The 17169-nt window shown below is 42.1% G+C and overlaps 2 protein-coding genes across 2 annotated transcripts; one reads left to right on the top strand and one right to left on the bottom strand.

Moving 5' to 3' along the window:
• Positions 1-997: 997 nt before the first annotated feature.
• On the top strand, positions 998-4459 carry pmch (pro-melanin-concentrating hormone). Its single transcript, XM_051392960.1, has 3 exons — positions 998-1278; positions 3401-3542; positions 4261-4459. Exons 1-3 carry the CDS (start codon positions 1033-1035, stop codon positions 4308-4310), a joined length of 438 nt encoding a protein of 145 aa, XP_051248920.1. The 5' UTR covers positions 998-1032; the 3' UTR covers positions 4311-4459.
• On the bottom strand, positions 4427-16956 carry parpbp (PARP1 binding protein). The gene is made up of 11 exons (XM_051392958.1): positions 16871-16956; positions 16413-16568; positions 15610-15846; positions 15390-15494; positions 14353-14523; positions 14080-14234; positions 11430-11613; positions 11094-11275; positions 9941-10022; positions 6097-6265; positions 4427-5531 (listed from the first exon to the last, which is right to left on the bottom strand). Exons 2-11 carry the CDS (start codon positions 16560-16562, stop codon positions 5209-5211), a joined length of 1758 nt encoding a protein of 585 aa, XP_051248918.1. The 5' UTR covers positions 16563-16568; positions 16871-16956; the 3' UTR covers positions 4427-5208.
• Between the last annotated feature and the right edge of the window lie 213 nt (positions 16957-17169).

Raw genomic sequence — 17169 nt, 5'->3', positions numbered from 1 at the left:
AGTGTATAATCTCATGAATATAAGAATCATTATGTTTTTGTTACCTTAGAATGAGCTCCTTTTATCTACAGACTCTGCGGGTCCATGAAGTCCGCAATGTTTCTACAGTAGCCCAAAACGGACAAACCAAGAACTGGCTCTAGAGACAGCCTTCTTATGAGTTTCACTGCCACCCAAGTTTCTCCGACACACCTCAGTCATTCTTATTCCCAGGTCGTCAAAATACAGACGCGAGTGGCGTTCAGTTGGTTGCAATCTGCAACTTCACTGCTAGATGCCACTAAATCCTACAGACTGGACCTTTCCGTTTCCAACAACTTCTTGTTAGCCTCGAAATTCACAATTGGGAACAAAACATGAAAAGCTTGTTAGCCGCAGACCATATTTCAGGCATCTAACCAAAAACCATTAAAAAAACCCCACTGATTTTGATGTGAGGGAACTGGAAATACTACTAATTCTACAACGTCATTAGTCTCACCAGTGGCTCCACTTTGGAGGTTTTCATACCTGTTATTGACCTCTGTGAATGGTCCATCATAGGATTTTTCTCAGCCACTGATGCCATTCAAAGAAAATGACTCAGTATTACCCCTCTGTGACAGTCTTTGTCCTGTTACCTGCTGAGTTCATTTCAGCATGTGGATTTTGAAGGAAACTACACACAATTCATTCCTGCCCTTTGACCTCCTGTGAGCCTTCTTGACACCACTCTGTGATGTGGTGGGAATTACAGCCCTCCACATTTCACCTCTTCATCCATTTGAATTCAACACATCTCTAAACAGACAAAATAGAGCTATTCATCTTTTTCTTTTAGGAAGGAACACCTATTAATGGAATTACAGCACATCCGCCGTGACCTTTAAACTTCCTGTAACCTTCCACCTTTAAGATATGACACAACGCTTTTACATTTAACAGTCTTAAGTTGTAAGCAACCTCCCTGAATATATAAGACGGCTGAGATCCCAGTCACAACAGTTGTTAGGCGAGAGAAGCTTGACTGTAGAACTACATACTGTAGAAACCATGATTTCCGTCTACTCTGTCCTGTATACTCTAGTGCTGTTCTCTGAGCTGAGCAGCCACTTGGTCACTGTAGCCATGCCTGCAAGTCAAGTAGAAGACAGCGTACCAGAACAAGAAGGTCTCGGTTTGTTACTAGGTGACCAGCCCATGACTGAACCCGCTCTGATTCCATCTGTGTACAGACGAAGCCGCGTGATGGACGACAACAGCGAAGAAGATGGGAACCCTAAAATCATCATCGTCTCTGTAAGTGTCACATTGCAATTGTTTAAGACTTCAAAGCTGTTAAAGGGTTACTAATAACTGTATCAATATCTTATTATTGCTTTATAGATAGGTTAAGCCATTAATAAGGAAAATGGTTGGGTTCCCTTTAGCTCATCAGGTATCCTTTTCACAACCTGGTGACCCAGATGTTTTCTTACTTTATAAGCATTAATAAATGATTTATTAACAATTATAATGCCATTACTTACAACTTATGAACACTTTATGAAGGGCGACTTATTATAAAGCGGTACCATTCACCCAAATTATTAAAAAAATATATATTTTCTTACCAACCTCTGGTCTACCTGCAGATTGTTTTAGTTTTGTTTGTCCAGATAACTATAGATTAGACTCCTGCTACCACCCCAATACAGTGGAGGTAGATGGAATTTTATTTTTATTTCCTCCTGTTTGTTTGATTAAAAACTACAGTGAGCAGCTGTTTTCGGAAATAACTTAACCTTTTTAAACATGAAACTAGAGCTGAACAATTGATCATTTTCATATAGCAGTTTTAAAAATATGTGATTTCAAATGGCAAGAGTTTAAATATAACTTAGATAACTAACATGTGGCCACACATGACACAGACAAAAGTTGATTTTCTTTTTAAAAAAGCAAAAAAAGAGAGAGATTCTCAGATTTTTAAGTCCCTAAAATCATGAAAACAGGACAAACACGAATCTTAATTCATGCCAGAAATCCTGAAGTGTTCAGATATTTAATCTTAAATTTGTACCATGTTGAGTTATCACTGAGGTCAAAGCATTGCAAATTTTACTACAAGGAACTTTCATTTGTGTTGATTGCTGCTGTCCCTGTGGCGTTTACACCAGGCTTTTTTTCTGACAAATCTAGTGTTTTTTTGTCCCTGGTGCTTGGCCATTGTTCTGTTAGACAATTTAAATTACCATTTACCATGACCAAATGCTGAGATATAGACCTTCTTTGTATATATTTTCATTTAGTTTTGTTACACAACTTAAAATCAATAAGGCCTCGCGACCTCCGCATGAAGCTTTGGCGACCCCTAGTGGAGGTCCTGCTCCCCAGGTTGGGAAACACCAAACCTGTTAAAAACTACGTTGTGTTTTTCACGAAAACAATGTGTTACAGTGTATAAAGATATATAACAGTTTCCATTTGAACTTCTTCCTACCAAAGAAATAGTCCCTGTGAAAACTGTTGGCAGCTGTTTATTGCTCAGAGTGCCCAGGACACTGGGTTATGGATGGAGAAGTTGCCAATTTTCTTGTTGTTATTTGGGTGAACCAACCATTTGAAGTTGTTAGCTCAACAACAAATTCATCCAATCCAAAGTTACCAGCCTTTTGGATTACTCTCAGTTAATTTATCCCAAATGAACGCATCTGGCTAGTCTCTGTTTGCAGTCATTGAACTCTGCCAATGACAGTCATGCATCATAACCATTCATTGTATGAGATTTCTTTCTTTAAACAACCGCAGCAAACCATAGTTCAACATCAACAAAGAGCACATTATGTCCATCCTGTGTCTGAACATTTGACCCCTTTCAATTGGTCACCGTCCTCGTGTCTACTGTTAAGTCAATATTTCATACACATCTATGAAAATCTTTTACGGCAGCGCTGGAAAACCGGGAAATACTATTAGCTGAAAAGGTCAAATGATCACAAGCCTATAAAGATTTATAGGAATCACAGTGGGAGGAATGATGATATATCTGTGTTCCCTCAAACGTTTGGCTGCGATGTGTAAAGAGTTTATCTGGCGGCTGCGTCTCCTGTGTGTCATGAACATGGTGGTTATCTCTGCGGTAATGGGGAACAGGCAGCCATGATGGAGAGAACAAAGCCATCTGGGTGAACCGGGGCAGTGGAAGAAAACGGGCCACTGTGATGTAATAAAAAATGGGGAAAACAATTTCTTCCATTTGGGTTTGGATCAGCTGCTAAAGACAGATCCAACACCTGTGCTGGAAGCGAAAAAAGATAATCTTTTGAAATCTGTTGCAAATTTGCTGCAACTATCCAGAGTTCAGATTTCCTGCGGTATGGAAATGTGTGTGTGGTCTCGTGGTGTCACATGTAATCACTGATCAATACTGTGTTTTCAGGACATGAGGCTCAAAGGACACAGTATTCGTGGGCTGAACCCGGTCTTCACCCGGAGCCTTCCTCTGCTCACAGACCGAAGCTCGAGCCGCACTCCCGCTGAGCACAGTTTGAAAATTGATCGCAGAAACACCGACCTTGACAGTAAGTATCTGGAAACACATGTTTATGTATTGATGCTAAAATAAACATTGAGTAAAATATACCAGACCACTAAAGTTTAGGAACCACTACTTTATGACATCAGCATACAGTAGTGGTTCCCAAACTTTTTCCTTAAGGGACCCATTTTTCTATCATTTAGTGGATCATAGAAGTGATTTATGGATATTCATATTATATTCAGTGAATAACAATAACCATACAGACCAACTGATAAACTGAAGAATGAACCCAAATAGCAAACGCAATAACCGCAGTAGTTTGGATCAATTATTTCCTGTGAATATTGGATCAGAGATGAGTTTTCCTGATATTTTAACAACTTTTATCTCTGCTTTTAACAGTTAGACATACATAAAAGGCTTCTTTATTGAAAAATTAAGTATTTTATTCTACCTGACAATTGGCCATTGTTCTAGTAGGCAGGGCGAGGCTGTTTAGCAGAGAGTGAAGGCTCTGAATACAGCTTGTGTTCAGGTCTTGATAGTCTAAACTTTAAAAAATAACAAGTTTAATTTAGTTTTCTTCACAGAAATAAACAAATTTGCAGAGAGACAGACCTAATGTGTATATATTTTAAATGTTCTTACACAAAAATCAAGAAGGCCTCTGCAAACTATGGTGACCCCCGATGACCATATCAAACTTTCTACACATTTATGTTTACTAATGCAAATGTTCTTTTCTTTCTGTCTCCTAGTGCTGCGGTGTATGATAGGAAGAGTGTACCGACCCTGCTGGGAAGTATAAAAGGTCCCCCCCCACCGTGCTGCCGTCCTCCCTTGAATGTGCTGTAAAAATATCTTCTTTATGTGTTACACTGAAATGCATTTCCTTGAGTGCAGAAAAATGAGTGCAGAAAAATATAAAATAAAATAAAAGTTTATTTAAAAGGAAAAGTGTGCATTATATTTACAGAGTTAATTTCACTGTGGAATTTTACAGGTTAAATAGATAAACTATACAACTAGTGATTAAATACATTTGTCTTGATTAAGGAAAATCCAGACTCCCAATGATCTGCTATCAAACTCAACTATTCACATTGCAGCCACATTTTTCCACACAGCTGAATGGGTACAAAATGCCACTTAAATTGGTGTGAATTAATTGCTTAATCAAAAAAATGTATAAGCAAAAATGTTGATGAGCGAGTTTTAAAGCCTTTAAAGCCAAGATGCCAAACAGATGATGCTGGTTCACGCTTCTCAGAGGCGAGGATTTTGTAGTTTTCATCCACAATCTTGACATTTTATAGGACTTCTTTATTTAAATTAATAGTTCAAGATATAATATTTCGGGGAAATACACTGCGTTAAATACGAGAAGATTGATACCACTTATGTGTACACTACATATGAAGCTAACTTTACAGCCACCAGGATCATCAGCTTAGTTTGGCATAAAGACTGGGAATCAGGGGGAACTGTCATCCTGGGTCTGCTTCCAGTCTCTATGCTAAAATAGGCTAATCGCCTGCAAGTTTCATACTTAGTGTATAAAGAGTGGCATTGATCTTCTCATCTAACTCACAGCTAGTGAGCAAATGGGTGTATTTCCCCAAAATATCAAGCTATTGCTTCAAATCAGTCAGAAAAAAAGTTCTGTTGCAGTCTGGTTGCAGCTTACACCACCATGGTCATCATCATTAGACTCTGAAGAAGCTGGTTAGCTTTCCTTGACCAGCTATCAGCTTCTTCTTACCCGGGGCCTTGCTCACAGTCTTGCCAGGCATTTTGAGTGAGGCTCCAGTGGGCGCCTTCTTCTGTGGAGGCTCATTCTCTGATCCTCCATGTTGGTCAGAATCCACCTGCTTCCTCTTGTTGCCTTTGTTCTGCATCTGAATGCTAGTTTTCTTTCTATTGCCCGGGCCCGCAGCTCTGTTTTGGGCATTTCCACTTCTTTGTCCAATAGCAGCCCCCCGCTGCACGTCGCTCTGCTCCTTATTTTGACATTCAGAGGGAGGCTTGGCTGGAAAGATTGAAACAAAGCAAAAGCAAGTGTGACAAGCTGGTAGAAAAAAAAAAAAAAAAAAAAAAAGGGAAAATGTTATGACGAAATTGCTGACGTTAGCTGCTAGTTGAAGCAGGCTGTGTGTGTTTATTCTATGAAGCTGAAATTTAACATTTGTCATGTAACCTGATGGAGCAGAGCCTGAATTCCCACGGAACAAAAGACAGAGGGGGGGAAATGGGCACACTGCGTGAGTGTGTGTGTGTGTGTGTGTGTGTGTGCGTGCTTCTTGGTTTTTACTACAGATGTGGGTGTGAGCAAGTTTTATAGAATGGGGATTCATTTAATGGCTGATGGTAAGCACCAGTCCCAGCGCTGGGACTGTGAAGGGTTCAAGGCTGGAGCTGAGAAGGTGTGCCTGGGCCTCAGTCCAGCTGTGTGGCGTCAGAGGAAACTGAAATCTATCCCCGGCAGAGAGAGAACGCTGCGCCGCTTGTGTTGACATTTTGAGCTTTTCTCCGCATGCAGTGGAGCACATTAAAAGTAGCTGTAGGATCGGATGAAACGAAGGTTGAGTCTGTACCTGTGGTTGTCTCCTCCACATCCTCATCTACAGCTGGGATGATTTTGGGTGCTGGGTGCACACAGGTAGGGACCTGGCTGGTGCTGGGGAACTCCAGCACACGGTTGAGTGGCAGTTCTTCATCTTTGTATGTGCACGCAAACTGGGAACGAACAACTCTCTCTTTGGCCTGGAATGAAAAGGGGGGAAAAACCCTTTAATGCAACTGATATGATATGGTAACATGGTGGATGATTAGTATTGATGACTCTGGGCAGATGTGTTTTGGGTTCCAGCTTTTACTTTGAAGTTTGGAACAAAAAAACCCCCACATGGGATCGCCAAAAAAAAAGGGCCACCCACGCAAAGAATGATAACTATAACAACTATAAACACATCTTTTTACCACAACTACAACAAGAACGAGAGTGGCGAATATTGTTGAGATCACTTTCAGAGCAATTTGATTAACATAATGTTATATAAGCATTTAATAAGTTGTGTACCACGATATTGTTTGTCTTCAAATCACAACATTACACACACACACACACACACACACACACACACACACACACACACACACACACACACACACACACACACACACACACACACACACACACACACACACACACACACACACACACACACACACACACACACACACACACACACACACACACACACACACACACACACACACACACACACCCACACACACACACACACACACACACACACACACACACACACCCCCCCCCCCCCCCCCCCCCCCCCCCCCCCCCCCCCCCCCCCCCCCCCCCCCCCCCCCCCCCCCCCCCCCCCCCCCCCCCCCCCCCCCCCCATTGCTGTACTGTTTGACCACGTGGCTTTTTACACCGATTCGAGGCCACCTGATGATTGCCTCAGTCATTGATAAAGGTTAATGAATCATACATCCGTCCAACTTTACACCACTTAAAACAGGAAACAGTTTTATTCAATCTTATCACAATTACACGTCTAAGACAGTAGTGCAGCACCTCATTAAAAAGCCTTTTCGGACTACAATCCTGGCCCTGGGGCACACAGATCTACAGCTTTTCATCCACTGTTTGATCTACGCCTGCTTGGGATTATCACAATCCAAGGATTTCACCCTTCAGGCCAGTGGGCCACAGTAGGGAGGAGAAATCTGAGGGAAAAATACAGCGAGCAAAGCTGGGTGGGTCCGTAAAGCACAAAGGGATCAAAGCCTTTGTGCATTTCAAAAGAACTTCTTAAAAGAGCACCTAAAACAACAGTAACCATAAGAATGAGGCACACTTCAATAATGGAGCTAAAAATGTATGCTGCTCTGGTTGCATGCTAATAAAACATATCTGAAACTCCCCAGAAACAATGGGAGGGGATGGAAGAGTGAACACAGCCAAACTATGACTGACGGAGAACATCTAATCCAATTACAACAGGTGGAAGCCCAACGTGGCACCGTGTGGTCAGACGGCCCTCATTCCTCTGAAGATGGCTGTCCTGAAAAAACCCCTGTGCACCGCCTGACCCGATGCTGGAGACACCTGACCGAGACATTCCTGATAGTGCTTCCAAAAGCAGGTGCAAACAATTTCTGCGGCTTTATGTTTTGATACGTGTACTCACGTACATGATAAAAGTGAGAACAGGTGCACCGTGACCATCATCACCATCAGGCCGTGATACAATCAGCCTTGAGATAAAAATGCATATAGCTGTAGTATTATAATGCAATCAAATGCATCTTTTCACAAACATCATTACTGACGTCACAGGGGAGCAACACTAAATTGGTGTTTTAGTTAAGTTTTTTTTCCTGTTTAGATCATCTGTGGCTCTGAGAAAGATTTGGAAAAGTCCCAAAAGCAGAAACTAAATCTGTCCATCTCTGTGTGTGCCAGTTGACGTCAGTGCATGATGAAACCGCTGGAGAAGTCTGGGATAAAGTCATTCAGCAGACAACAGGAAACAATAACCTTTCAAGTTTCCCTTGCTAGTCGAATTACGCGACTGATATGGCATCTTCAAAGTGAAATTGATGCAGAAAGCTTCCGCTCACCGAGTTCAGGAAGCGGTGAGCTGCCCAGGGACCATTACAGCGCACTCAAACAGGAAGGCAGCCAGATTGTGGGGAGCTAAAATGACATCTGCTAGCGCAATCAAATAAAAGGAGCCATTTCACAAAATGTGTTTAGCATACATGTTCAAAAAAGGAGTTCACACAATGGAGCTACTTCATGTTAAAAAAAAAAGGTCCTACCTTAAAATCTAAAGCTGGTCCTGTCACTGTTTTGGGGTGACTCAGCAACTGTGGTGTATACAGCGGTGGACAAGTACTTGTAACAGGTTACTATACCACGCTGTAAAAATACTCTAAGTAAAAGTCCTGCATTCCTAATTTTACTCAAGAAAAGTATCAGCAACATGTATGAAGGTCAGAACAGCTGTTTCAGAGCAATATTATAATAATATATTATAATTGGATTATTATGACTGATTAGCAGCATAAAGGTTTAAGCTTGGGTTGCCAGGCAAATACTGGGGTTTTGAAACCAGTACTGATGTTGATACTTGGGAGTTTAAAATAATAAAAAAAAATATATATTGGCCGATTGCAAAGTAACATAAGCAAAAAAAAAAAAAATCTTGCAACGCCACTGTTGCACTGTGGGTAAAACTGCTGACAGCTTGGCCGGAGATTCAGGTGCGTTATGCTAGATGCGGCTAATGTAGTCTTGAGCTGCTAGCCTCGGGCAGAAAAGACGACTACGGAGCTACAGGGGTCTGGTAAGCTCCACACCTTTTTTCCCCCACTTTTAAACTTCTTCGGCTATAACTGACTCAGACTCAAGTGACATCACTTGAGGACATTTGTCAGATTTTGTGTGGCTCCCTCTGGGGGCGTTATATGACTTTTTTTAAACATATGCAGCAGTGCTCCTAAACACCTGTAAACTAGACTTTGACGTGTAAAATTGGTTGGGTTCCACTTTAAAAAGAAGAAAGTAACCAAAATACGTGCTGAGTGCAATATTTTACAGTTGAAAAACCAACTTGTCAGTGCTCTCTGGTGGACAAAATATGTAATGGCACTAAATTACTTATCTTTCCACTTTAATATGTTTTTTTAGTGACATTTGAGCTCCGAAAAACGACAGTAACGGTCCGGCTATAGGTTTGAAAAGTAGCATAAAATGGAAAAACTTAAGTACAAGTACCTTAAAATAGCACTTAACGGCACAGCACATGAATAAATATACAATTATGAAAACTGCGAGCGATAAATCAAGAGTCAAAAAGAGATGAAATTGCAAACTGCAACAACAAGAGCACACAAACAGTAAAGTCAGTATAGTCAAAACTCAATGGCAACGAAGGTTGTGTAATCATAATGAGACAGATTCTCTTAACGCTGACCCAGAAAACACTGGAGGTAAAAACAGAACAGCTGAGCTCACAGCCAGGAAGGAAGGACGGAAGGAAGAGGTATCAATATCGGATACACAGCGTGTTGTATAGTGCACTGTAAGCAAATGGACCTGAGCCCTGACAATTGGACAACTTATCATTAGGATTGGTTAATGGTTTGAATCCCCCACGAATAAGTCGTTTTATGCCATGGATTTAAACAGCACCCTCAAAACAACACTAAGAGCTAAAACACAGCTGTGCAAACGGGAACGGTGGAAGTCAGTTAAGATGTGCGCTTCAGCTAAGAAAATAAATAATATAATACCAGGGAGAAATTACAGGATGTAAAGACATTATTTTCAATGTTTGTACATCTGATTCAATTTGAAGTAACTGATGGTTTGGATTTGGGGCTCTTGGATGAAGGGGCCCACGTTACCTTGGGTTTGAGCAGGTCTAGCCGGCTCTGGACTCGGTTCCGTAGAGGTTCTGGAGAACATCCAGTAGACACTTCAGGGGATCTGAGGGGCGAGCCACAATGAGAGGCAAAGACAAGAGGTTTATAAATTAGAAAAGCTAGAAGGTAACCAAGAAATCTACCCATGGCTTCTTAAGAACTCTGTTTGCTCTTTATTGCAGCTTTGCACAACATGTAAAAGATGTTTTCACTAGCGTCAGACTGAGCTGATGTTGGGCTTTTGCAACAAACTGGATATAAGCCATTCAATGTCATCCACCTCAGACATAATGTAGGTTCCCCCCCAGACCACAGCCAGTGGCTGTTTTTTTTATGTTATTATTTTTATTTCAGATGTTTGACCAGAGAAATTGTTCCAGCGTGGTGTGGGAGGATTTTCCTCCATATGGTTTCAGGGGAGGGTTGTAGAGTCTCTTGCTGGTCTAATTGCCGTTTCAGGGGCTTTCCCACTCTAGACTGAATCCTCTGGTAGTGAAAATGCTCAAATCTAGTAAAGTATTAACTTTAAACTTACTAGTGTTTATTTAACCCCTGAAGGATGTGATCGTGTGCGTAATTGCCGCGGGGTGCCCCCCAAAGTACGAACGAGCTAAGACTTTTTGGTTGGTTGGAGGCAGCATTCATTGTACTACGTGTAGCAGCGTACCACAAAACAAACGATAGAAGATGAACTCCTTGTGTACATGCACACACTATTTATCCTCGGATGTAACAAAGCATTTAGCTTAATTATAGACCCGTCGACAGATAGTATTGGACTATCTACGTATTGGACAAACTAAAACTTTGACTTAAAGGTGGCGCTAGAAGAAATGTTAGAGGGATCCACAAAATTCATCATGAGGGGAACATGGATGTCGGAACCAAATTTTATCATGAATCATCTGACAGTTGAGACATTTCACTTAAAACTATCTCAACCTCATGGTGGTAACTAGATGAGAACAGGATACATCGTCTGGGGAACATGAATGTGAGTACCAAACTTCATGGCATTCCACCCAGAGACAGACAAACCTTATACCAACCTTTATAAAACATAAACTCCCTATTAGAAACAGAAATTACTTTTCAGTCAAATCCCAGTTTGCACTGCAGGACTGTTTGTGCCAACCTGAACAATGTGAGGATGCTGGTCCCCTCGGCTTCACTGAGGACGGGCTGGTCCTCAGACAGCAGGTCTGCCTTGTTCTGACACAGAGGAGTCAACGCTTCTTCATCCAGCAGAGCCATCAGCACCTTCACAGTGTCCCGACCTCCGTACGCAGTGGCGTGATTGACTGCGTAAGCCTTTGGCTGGAGAGGAACGGCAACACAAATACAATCAGTGCACTGTCAGCTCACAAAGCTGACTGTTAAACAAGATGAAGTGGGTTTTGTGTAAATGTGTGTACTTCAGGAGAAGCCAAAACTGTAGCCGGCTGGCAGGAGAGCAGAGATTATACATTACCCTGGCAGGGCTTATCCCCGTCCCGCTTCCATTAGCAGTCTGTTTCTGGATCTGGTGTAGCTGGCAGATCCTCTCCTTCAGCTCCTTTGTCGCCTCCTCGGCTGCGACGTACACCGCATCTCCGCTGCTGCGTCCCTTCACCAGAGCTGCCCTGATGGCAGTCACCAGCCTGGCTCCACATACGCTGAGAATCAAACACAGTGACAGTCACATTGACATCTGCTGAGACAGCTGTAGGTAGAGAAAAAACAAAAAAATCAACCTGAATTTGTTTTGGAAAGAAAAACTCTTTTCTTCTGCAGAACACAGACACAGACACACACAGGTTTTCATCTGGATGGAATTAATAGTGTTCAAGAGTTCAGCCAATATTTGCCAACATGAATAACTCTCTCCTAAAAGTGAAAACCCAGAAAAGCCAGGGCCTTCGTCTGAATGTCTTCAAAAAGATATACTGCAGCGTCACTTTCAATTAATTGGACACTGACTTTAAGGGCTCAGAGTAATTGTTTCGGTGTTAACATCCAGTTGAGCTTTATTTCACTGTAACGCAGCTTTGCCAATGTTAACAGTTATGAAGCAGAAAATATGCTCCAAATCCATGTTAAAGTCACCCTGGGCACTGTCACTGCTCTCATCGATGGACTGTCAGCAGAGAAACTCCAGGATTTTCCCTCTTTATAGAGCAGGAATTTTCGTGCCATGCTCGCACACTGTCCGCGCCGCGTGTCCAAAAATCATAGCAACATATCACTTCTGTAGGTTTCTAAACAGTCAAGTGCACTAAAGCATGCTAGACGAGATCGCAGGAAGGTAAAGAGGCGGTGGTCCAACCCTGACCCGGCTCTGATGTGAGCGAGCAGGGCTCAGTAACAGAATCATTTGGGAAAACAGATGTTCGGCGAGCAACGGGCCCTGAACTCTCCGTAGAAGGTGTTTGTATGAGGAAATACAGTACTCCACTGAGAGAGTAAAGGCACTGCCTGTTGAAAGACACATGTTGGCCCGGTTCGTCAGTGTCTCATCAGCCTGCATGAATTGAAAACCCTCAGAAGAGCAGCGAGGGTCGAATCCACTACTACACAAACATCACAATGAGTTGTTATGGCTCGCTCGAGTGGAGCTAACGTCGCTACTGGGACCGCTACAAAGGGTGCCTTCAACAGCTTCACCTCAAAGCTCAACCCTCACACGACTGAACGGTTAAATCATTTCTGATAACCACTTCTGTTGTGGTGCCAAATGCTTTGACATCCAAAATGATCTGTAATGGTATGGGGAATGATCTGTGGAGTGATGATAATTCATCAAAGAAAGAGCTCCAAACCGGGAACACGTTATTTAACAGAGACAGGCTTTGATGTTGCAAAGATGAACATGCTTTAGCAATCCAAGTGTTATCATGAGAAGCTTAGATGGGAGTCATTACAGGGATTTGAAGGAAATAACAAGCTGCGATGGGACAGGTGGATTTCATGATCACAGGTGATTTCGGTGCACAGGTGTCTGCCAGGCCGATACGCGCAGCTGGAAATATTCCTACCGGTAGTAGCAGCAGCAAGGAGCTCAGCTCAGCTTTCAGAATTTTATTTCAATTCATGAGAATCAGCCAGACCAGGGAGGAAACAGAATCTGACCTGAACTCGAAATTGCAGGAAGAGGAGAAGCAATTCAAAGAAAATCCCTCTCGGTCATAAATCACAAGTTTCATTTAATGTGACCTCCGTCGCTGCCAGATACTGAAGAACTTTTCTTGGAATCTCTGAATTCCCCTAATCTGCTCAAGATGATTTCTCTGGGATTGAAATATGTTTATATGAGGATTAGACTACAATTAAGTAAATATGGGGTTTTGTAAAGATGTTTTATTTGAAATGGAAAGTTGCTTGTACTTGCATGCTTAGTATTAGCTACTACAAATAAGTGATTTATGCCTGACTGAAGAGTGAGTCAACTGAGTAAAGAAAGAAAGGCTGTAACCGTCAAGATTAAAAGAATACAGCTATCACTGCTTCTAAAGCCTATACATTTACAATTATATATCTTGTTTACCTTTTTAATAACCGTTTTAACCTTCATGTCTGTACACTTATTGTGCAGAGCAAGTACCTGATTAACTTAGCTTAGCATAGGAGGTGGAAGTTGGGAGTAATGGCCAGATTTTTCTTCATGAAGTGATCATTTATCAACATTTAGGAGGTGTTTGTAGGCAGATTTTTAAAACTTTGAACAGTACCAGGCTACCATGCTGGGCTAATTGTCTCCTGGCTGTAGCTTTATAGTTAGCCCACAGACATGACAATGGTGGTGAACTTTTCATCTCTCGTTCCGCAAAAGAAAGTGAGCCAAAATGTCAAACTACACCTGAAAAGAATAATAGTTTGATATCTACCAAACATGACAAAATATACTGTAAAATAAAAGGATGAGTCATTTGTATTTTAAGTCTTTCACTTCTACTCCCTTTGTCTACTCTGTGACACTTTTACGTCAATTCAAATGTGATTTAAACTTAAAAGCTCAACTGGAATCCATCGAGAATTTACAGTTCAGCCCCGAATGGAGCACATCCCCGGCCTCCCACCACGACCTCAAAAGCAACAGTAAGACGGGGAGCGAGTGGAAGCCTGGATTAAGCTGCATTGTGTACCTCGGGTCAGGAATCTCCCCCAGTATTTCTTCCAGGTTGTCTAGAAACTGGACAAAGTCAGACAGGCCTTTGACATGTTTCCTCAGTGGGTCGGACTCAGCTGGAGCGTAGCCCTTCCCTCCGAGCTGGATGGCCCTCACAAAAGATGTCACAGCCTGCAAAAGCATGAAAAAGACCCAAATGTTGCACCAGAGAGGATTACCCCGTAGTTTTGGTTTTTCTGGTGATGTAAAGTGTGAACACATCATCATGCCGGGTTTGGATGTTTCTTACCAAGAAGAGAGAAGTGTTGTCTTTGCGTGCAGCATGCTTTATGTCGGTAAATGCTTGTCGTCCAAGAGCGCGACTGGGTACGTCCAGGGTCAGCGCCAAGGCCATGTCGTTCTTGGAGTTCACGAGCAAATTCAGATAGGAGCAGAAAACCCTCCTCACTGCCCTTTTCATCTATAGATAATAAATGGAATAAACACGATTTTAGAACAACAACATTATCGTTTTAGGTTAGAAGGTTGTCTTCAATGGAGCTTGCCATGTTTCTACAGTAGCCCAGAAGGGACAGACCAAACACTGGCTCTAGGTAGGTTGGTTTTTCAACGCCACCGAAGCTCGTGCTTGGAAGGGAAGGGTGAAGCAAGGGAGTCACAATCTGCAACTACACTGCTAGATGCTGCTAAATCCTACACTTAATCGTGTTCGATATCACTCTCATGCCTGTCCACTAAAGATTCTCCACCAGAAAGCGAAGCAGCATATTTCCCAAAAAGTCAAAATAGTCCTTTAGTAAAACCTTTGGCTTGCAGCCAGTCCAGGTTGTGTTTATAAACTACCAAAAAAAAAAAAAAAAAAAAGGACAGTAGCTTTACTGCCTGAGTAAAAACAGCAGCTGACAGCCTGTATTAAACTTCAAAATATTACATCACTCTAGCTGGTAGAGCAGCAGCAAGCCTCTACTGAAAACCCATAAATTCACAAGTGACAGAGAAAAGTGGAGAAAAGAGACTCTGCTACAGAAGCTCCCCCACATTGTGTTGTGTTTTAAACATCTGCCTGGTAATTGAATTCACATTTCGCTCTTAAATCTAAAAGGGATGTGATATAGGAGTTCCTGTCAATAAGAGCAGGATGGATTCCAGACAGAAATTAAGCACGATGAAGACTGGGAAAGTAAATGCAGATTATTGCCAGCAGGAGAAAAAGCATTTCACTTTCCTGTAGAGGGCAAAGTGGAAAGAGGGGTTTGTTAAGGTCGGTTATGAAATAAGTTGCACTTTTTTTTTAAAATTAGTGTATGAAAGGAGGACCGGGCCTACCTGTGAGCTGCAGGGCCTGCTTTTACTAGATGGTGTTGATGGGACTGAGGAGCCTGGCAACTCTGAGACCTCCATGTTGCCCGATAAGAACTCAAACAGCTGGATCTTGGCAAAAGAATACAAAAAAAACAGAGATAAATTGATTCGTCTCTAACTTGGTAGCCAATCTGATCATCCACAATCAACATCATCAGCCTGATTTCAACCAGCTCTTGCTCACCGGGCTCACAGGCTCCTGTGGGTCCGAGTCCACTAGGCTCAGCTGTTTGTACATGGAGAGGATATCAACCAGGTCCACAGTGTTGGAGCACTTCAGGAAGGATTCGTATGCCTCCAGGATGAGATCATAGTTCTCCAAGCGTGCAAAGTTGGGGGGTGGCAGGTGAAGTTTGTCTAACAGTAAGTGTTTCCAGGCCATCAGGACATCACTCAGAGCCACTTTGAACTCTCCGCCGTGCTGTCACAGGAAGAGAGAAAACAGTGAAAGCAGCAGCCATAATTACAGACGGCCTGGAACCAATCAGTTCAAAAGCAGAAAGACCTTCTCCCACAGTCCAAAAATTGGGCCGTGAGTGGTCTCAGCCGGAAATCTGCGGTAATGTCATCAGTTATAGACGTGATGACGGTCAGCCTGATGGTTCAATTGAACTATGCCATGATGATGATGAGAATTTGGCTCGTGTGGCCTCGTTTGTGGGCCACCCAATAACTTACAGCAAAAAAAACTCAGAGAATATTGACCCGTTTTATTCCTGAGAGTATTTCAAACTCTTTTATTTGTTGGTTTACATCCCTTCGTTAAAAAGACCACTGATTGCATGGTTTTGTCAGCCTCTAAAATGCTCGGTTTACCTTGTTCATAGATTTATATGACTTGCACTTTTTGACGTAATGTGACTTTGTGGTGTTGGATATTGTTGGCCAGCTGTAGATTTTTTCATTTCCATTATTTCACATATCACATTTGTATTTTTAGACTTTTTTTTTACATTTTTTTTAAATGTGTGTGAATAAAACTGTTACCTGCTTATTAACTTCTGCCATGGCCAGCTGCAGCACCATCAGCATTTCATCAGCTCCTTGAATGGTGGTCCTCTCAGACTTCAAAACACCGTGGCACTCTCTCCTGAAGGTTTTAACCATCACCTTCAGATGGTCTCCCAAAGCCTCCATTTTCTCCTAAAGACAGCATGAAAGGGATTAACCAAGGCTTTACTGCAGAACGCCAACAAACAGCCACACACAACCCCACGTTTAAAAAGGAGCAAAATGAATGCATTTGAGATAAAAGTAAACACAATCATCTTTGAACAAGTTGCAACGAAGTCACTCTCGTTGGCCTGGGTGGCACAATGGCACCGAGATAACTTCACTTACAGCCACAATGTGTCTTTATAGCAGCTTTCACAAGATGCACACGTATAACTAAGAGTGCAACCTATGTTTAAGGCTACACAAAACATTTATTTAATGGTGCAAACCTCTAAGATTGTAGTAGCCTCCGAGAACACACGTCCAAGACGAAAAAAAAAAAAAAAAATAAGCAGCTGTTTTTAAAATTTTAAATTGCCGATGACGTTTATGCCTGTTGACCAATCAGCTTGTAGTAGCCAACAATGGGTGAGGTGCAATAAAAAAGTGTTTATCTCCGGCGTTATTTTGTCATAAGTTCGTGGTGGGATACTGGAAAGTGTCTTTTAGAGTAAGTTAATATCCGTAGCTCAACAATACGTCGATATACCGCGAAGTAACATAGATGTTTTTATTTACGTTGCTCGAA

The sequence above is a fragment of the Dicentrarchus labrax genome, unplaced genomic scaffold (genome assembly GCF_905237075.1).
Source record: "Dicentrarchus labrax unplaced genomic scaffold, dlabrax2021, whole genome shotgun sequence".
Lineage (NCBI taxonomy): Eukaryota > Metazoa > Chordata > Actinopteri > Moronidae > Dicentrarchus > Dicentrarchus labrax.
The sequence above is the reverse complement of the archived record's forward strand: the minus strand, read 5'-3'. Positions and strand labels throughout refer to the sequence as shown.

Bases quoted from the DNA above. Each gene is read 5' to 3' on its own strand.
- parpbp (XM_051392958.1), bottom strand. From the start codon at position 16,562: ATGGAGGCTTTGGGAGACCATCTGAAGGTGATGGTTAAAACCTTCAGG. The intron at 15,847-16,412 runs GTAACAGTTTTA...TTCCTGTGACAG, and splicing joins TGGCAGAAGTTAATAAGCAG to CACGGCGGAGAGTTCAAAGT. The intron at 6,266-9,940 runs GTAACGTGGGCC...TTTTCATTCCAG, and splicing joins TAGACCTGCTCAAACCCAAG to GCCAAAGAGAGAGTTGTTCG.
- pmch (XM_051392960.1), top strand. From the start codon at position 1,033: ATGATTTCCGTCTACTCTGTCCTGTATACTCTAGTGCTGTTCTCTGAG. The intron at 1,279-3,400 runs GTAAGTGTCACA...CTGTGTTTTCAG, and splicing joins CTAAAATCATCATCGTCTCT to GACATGAGGCTCAAAGGACA. The intron at 3,543-4,260 runs GTAAGTATCTGG...TCTGTCTCCTAG, and splicing joins CAGAAACACCGACCTTGACA to TGCTGCGGTGTATGATAGGA.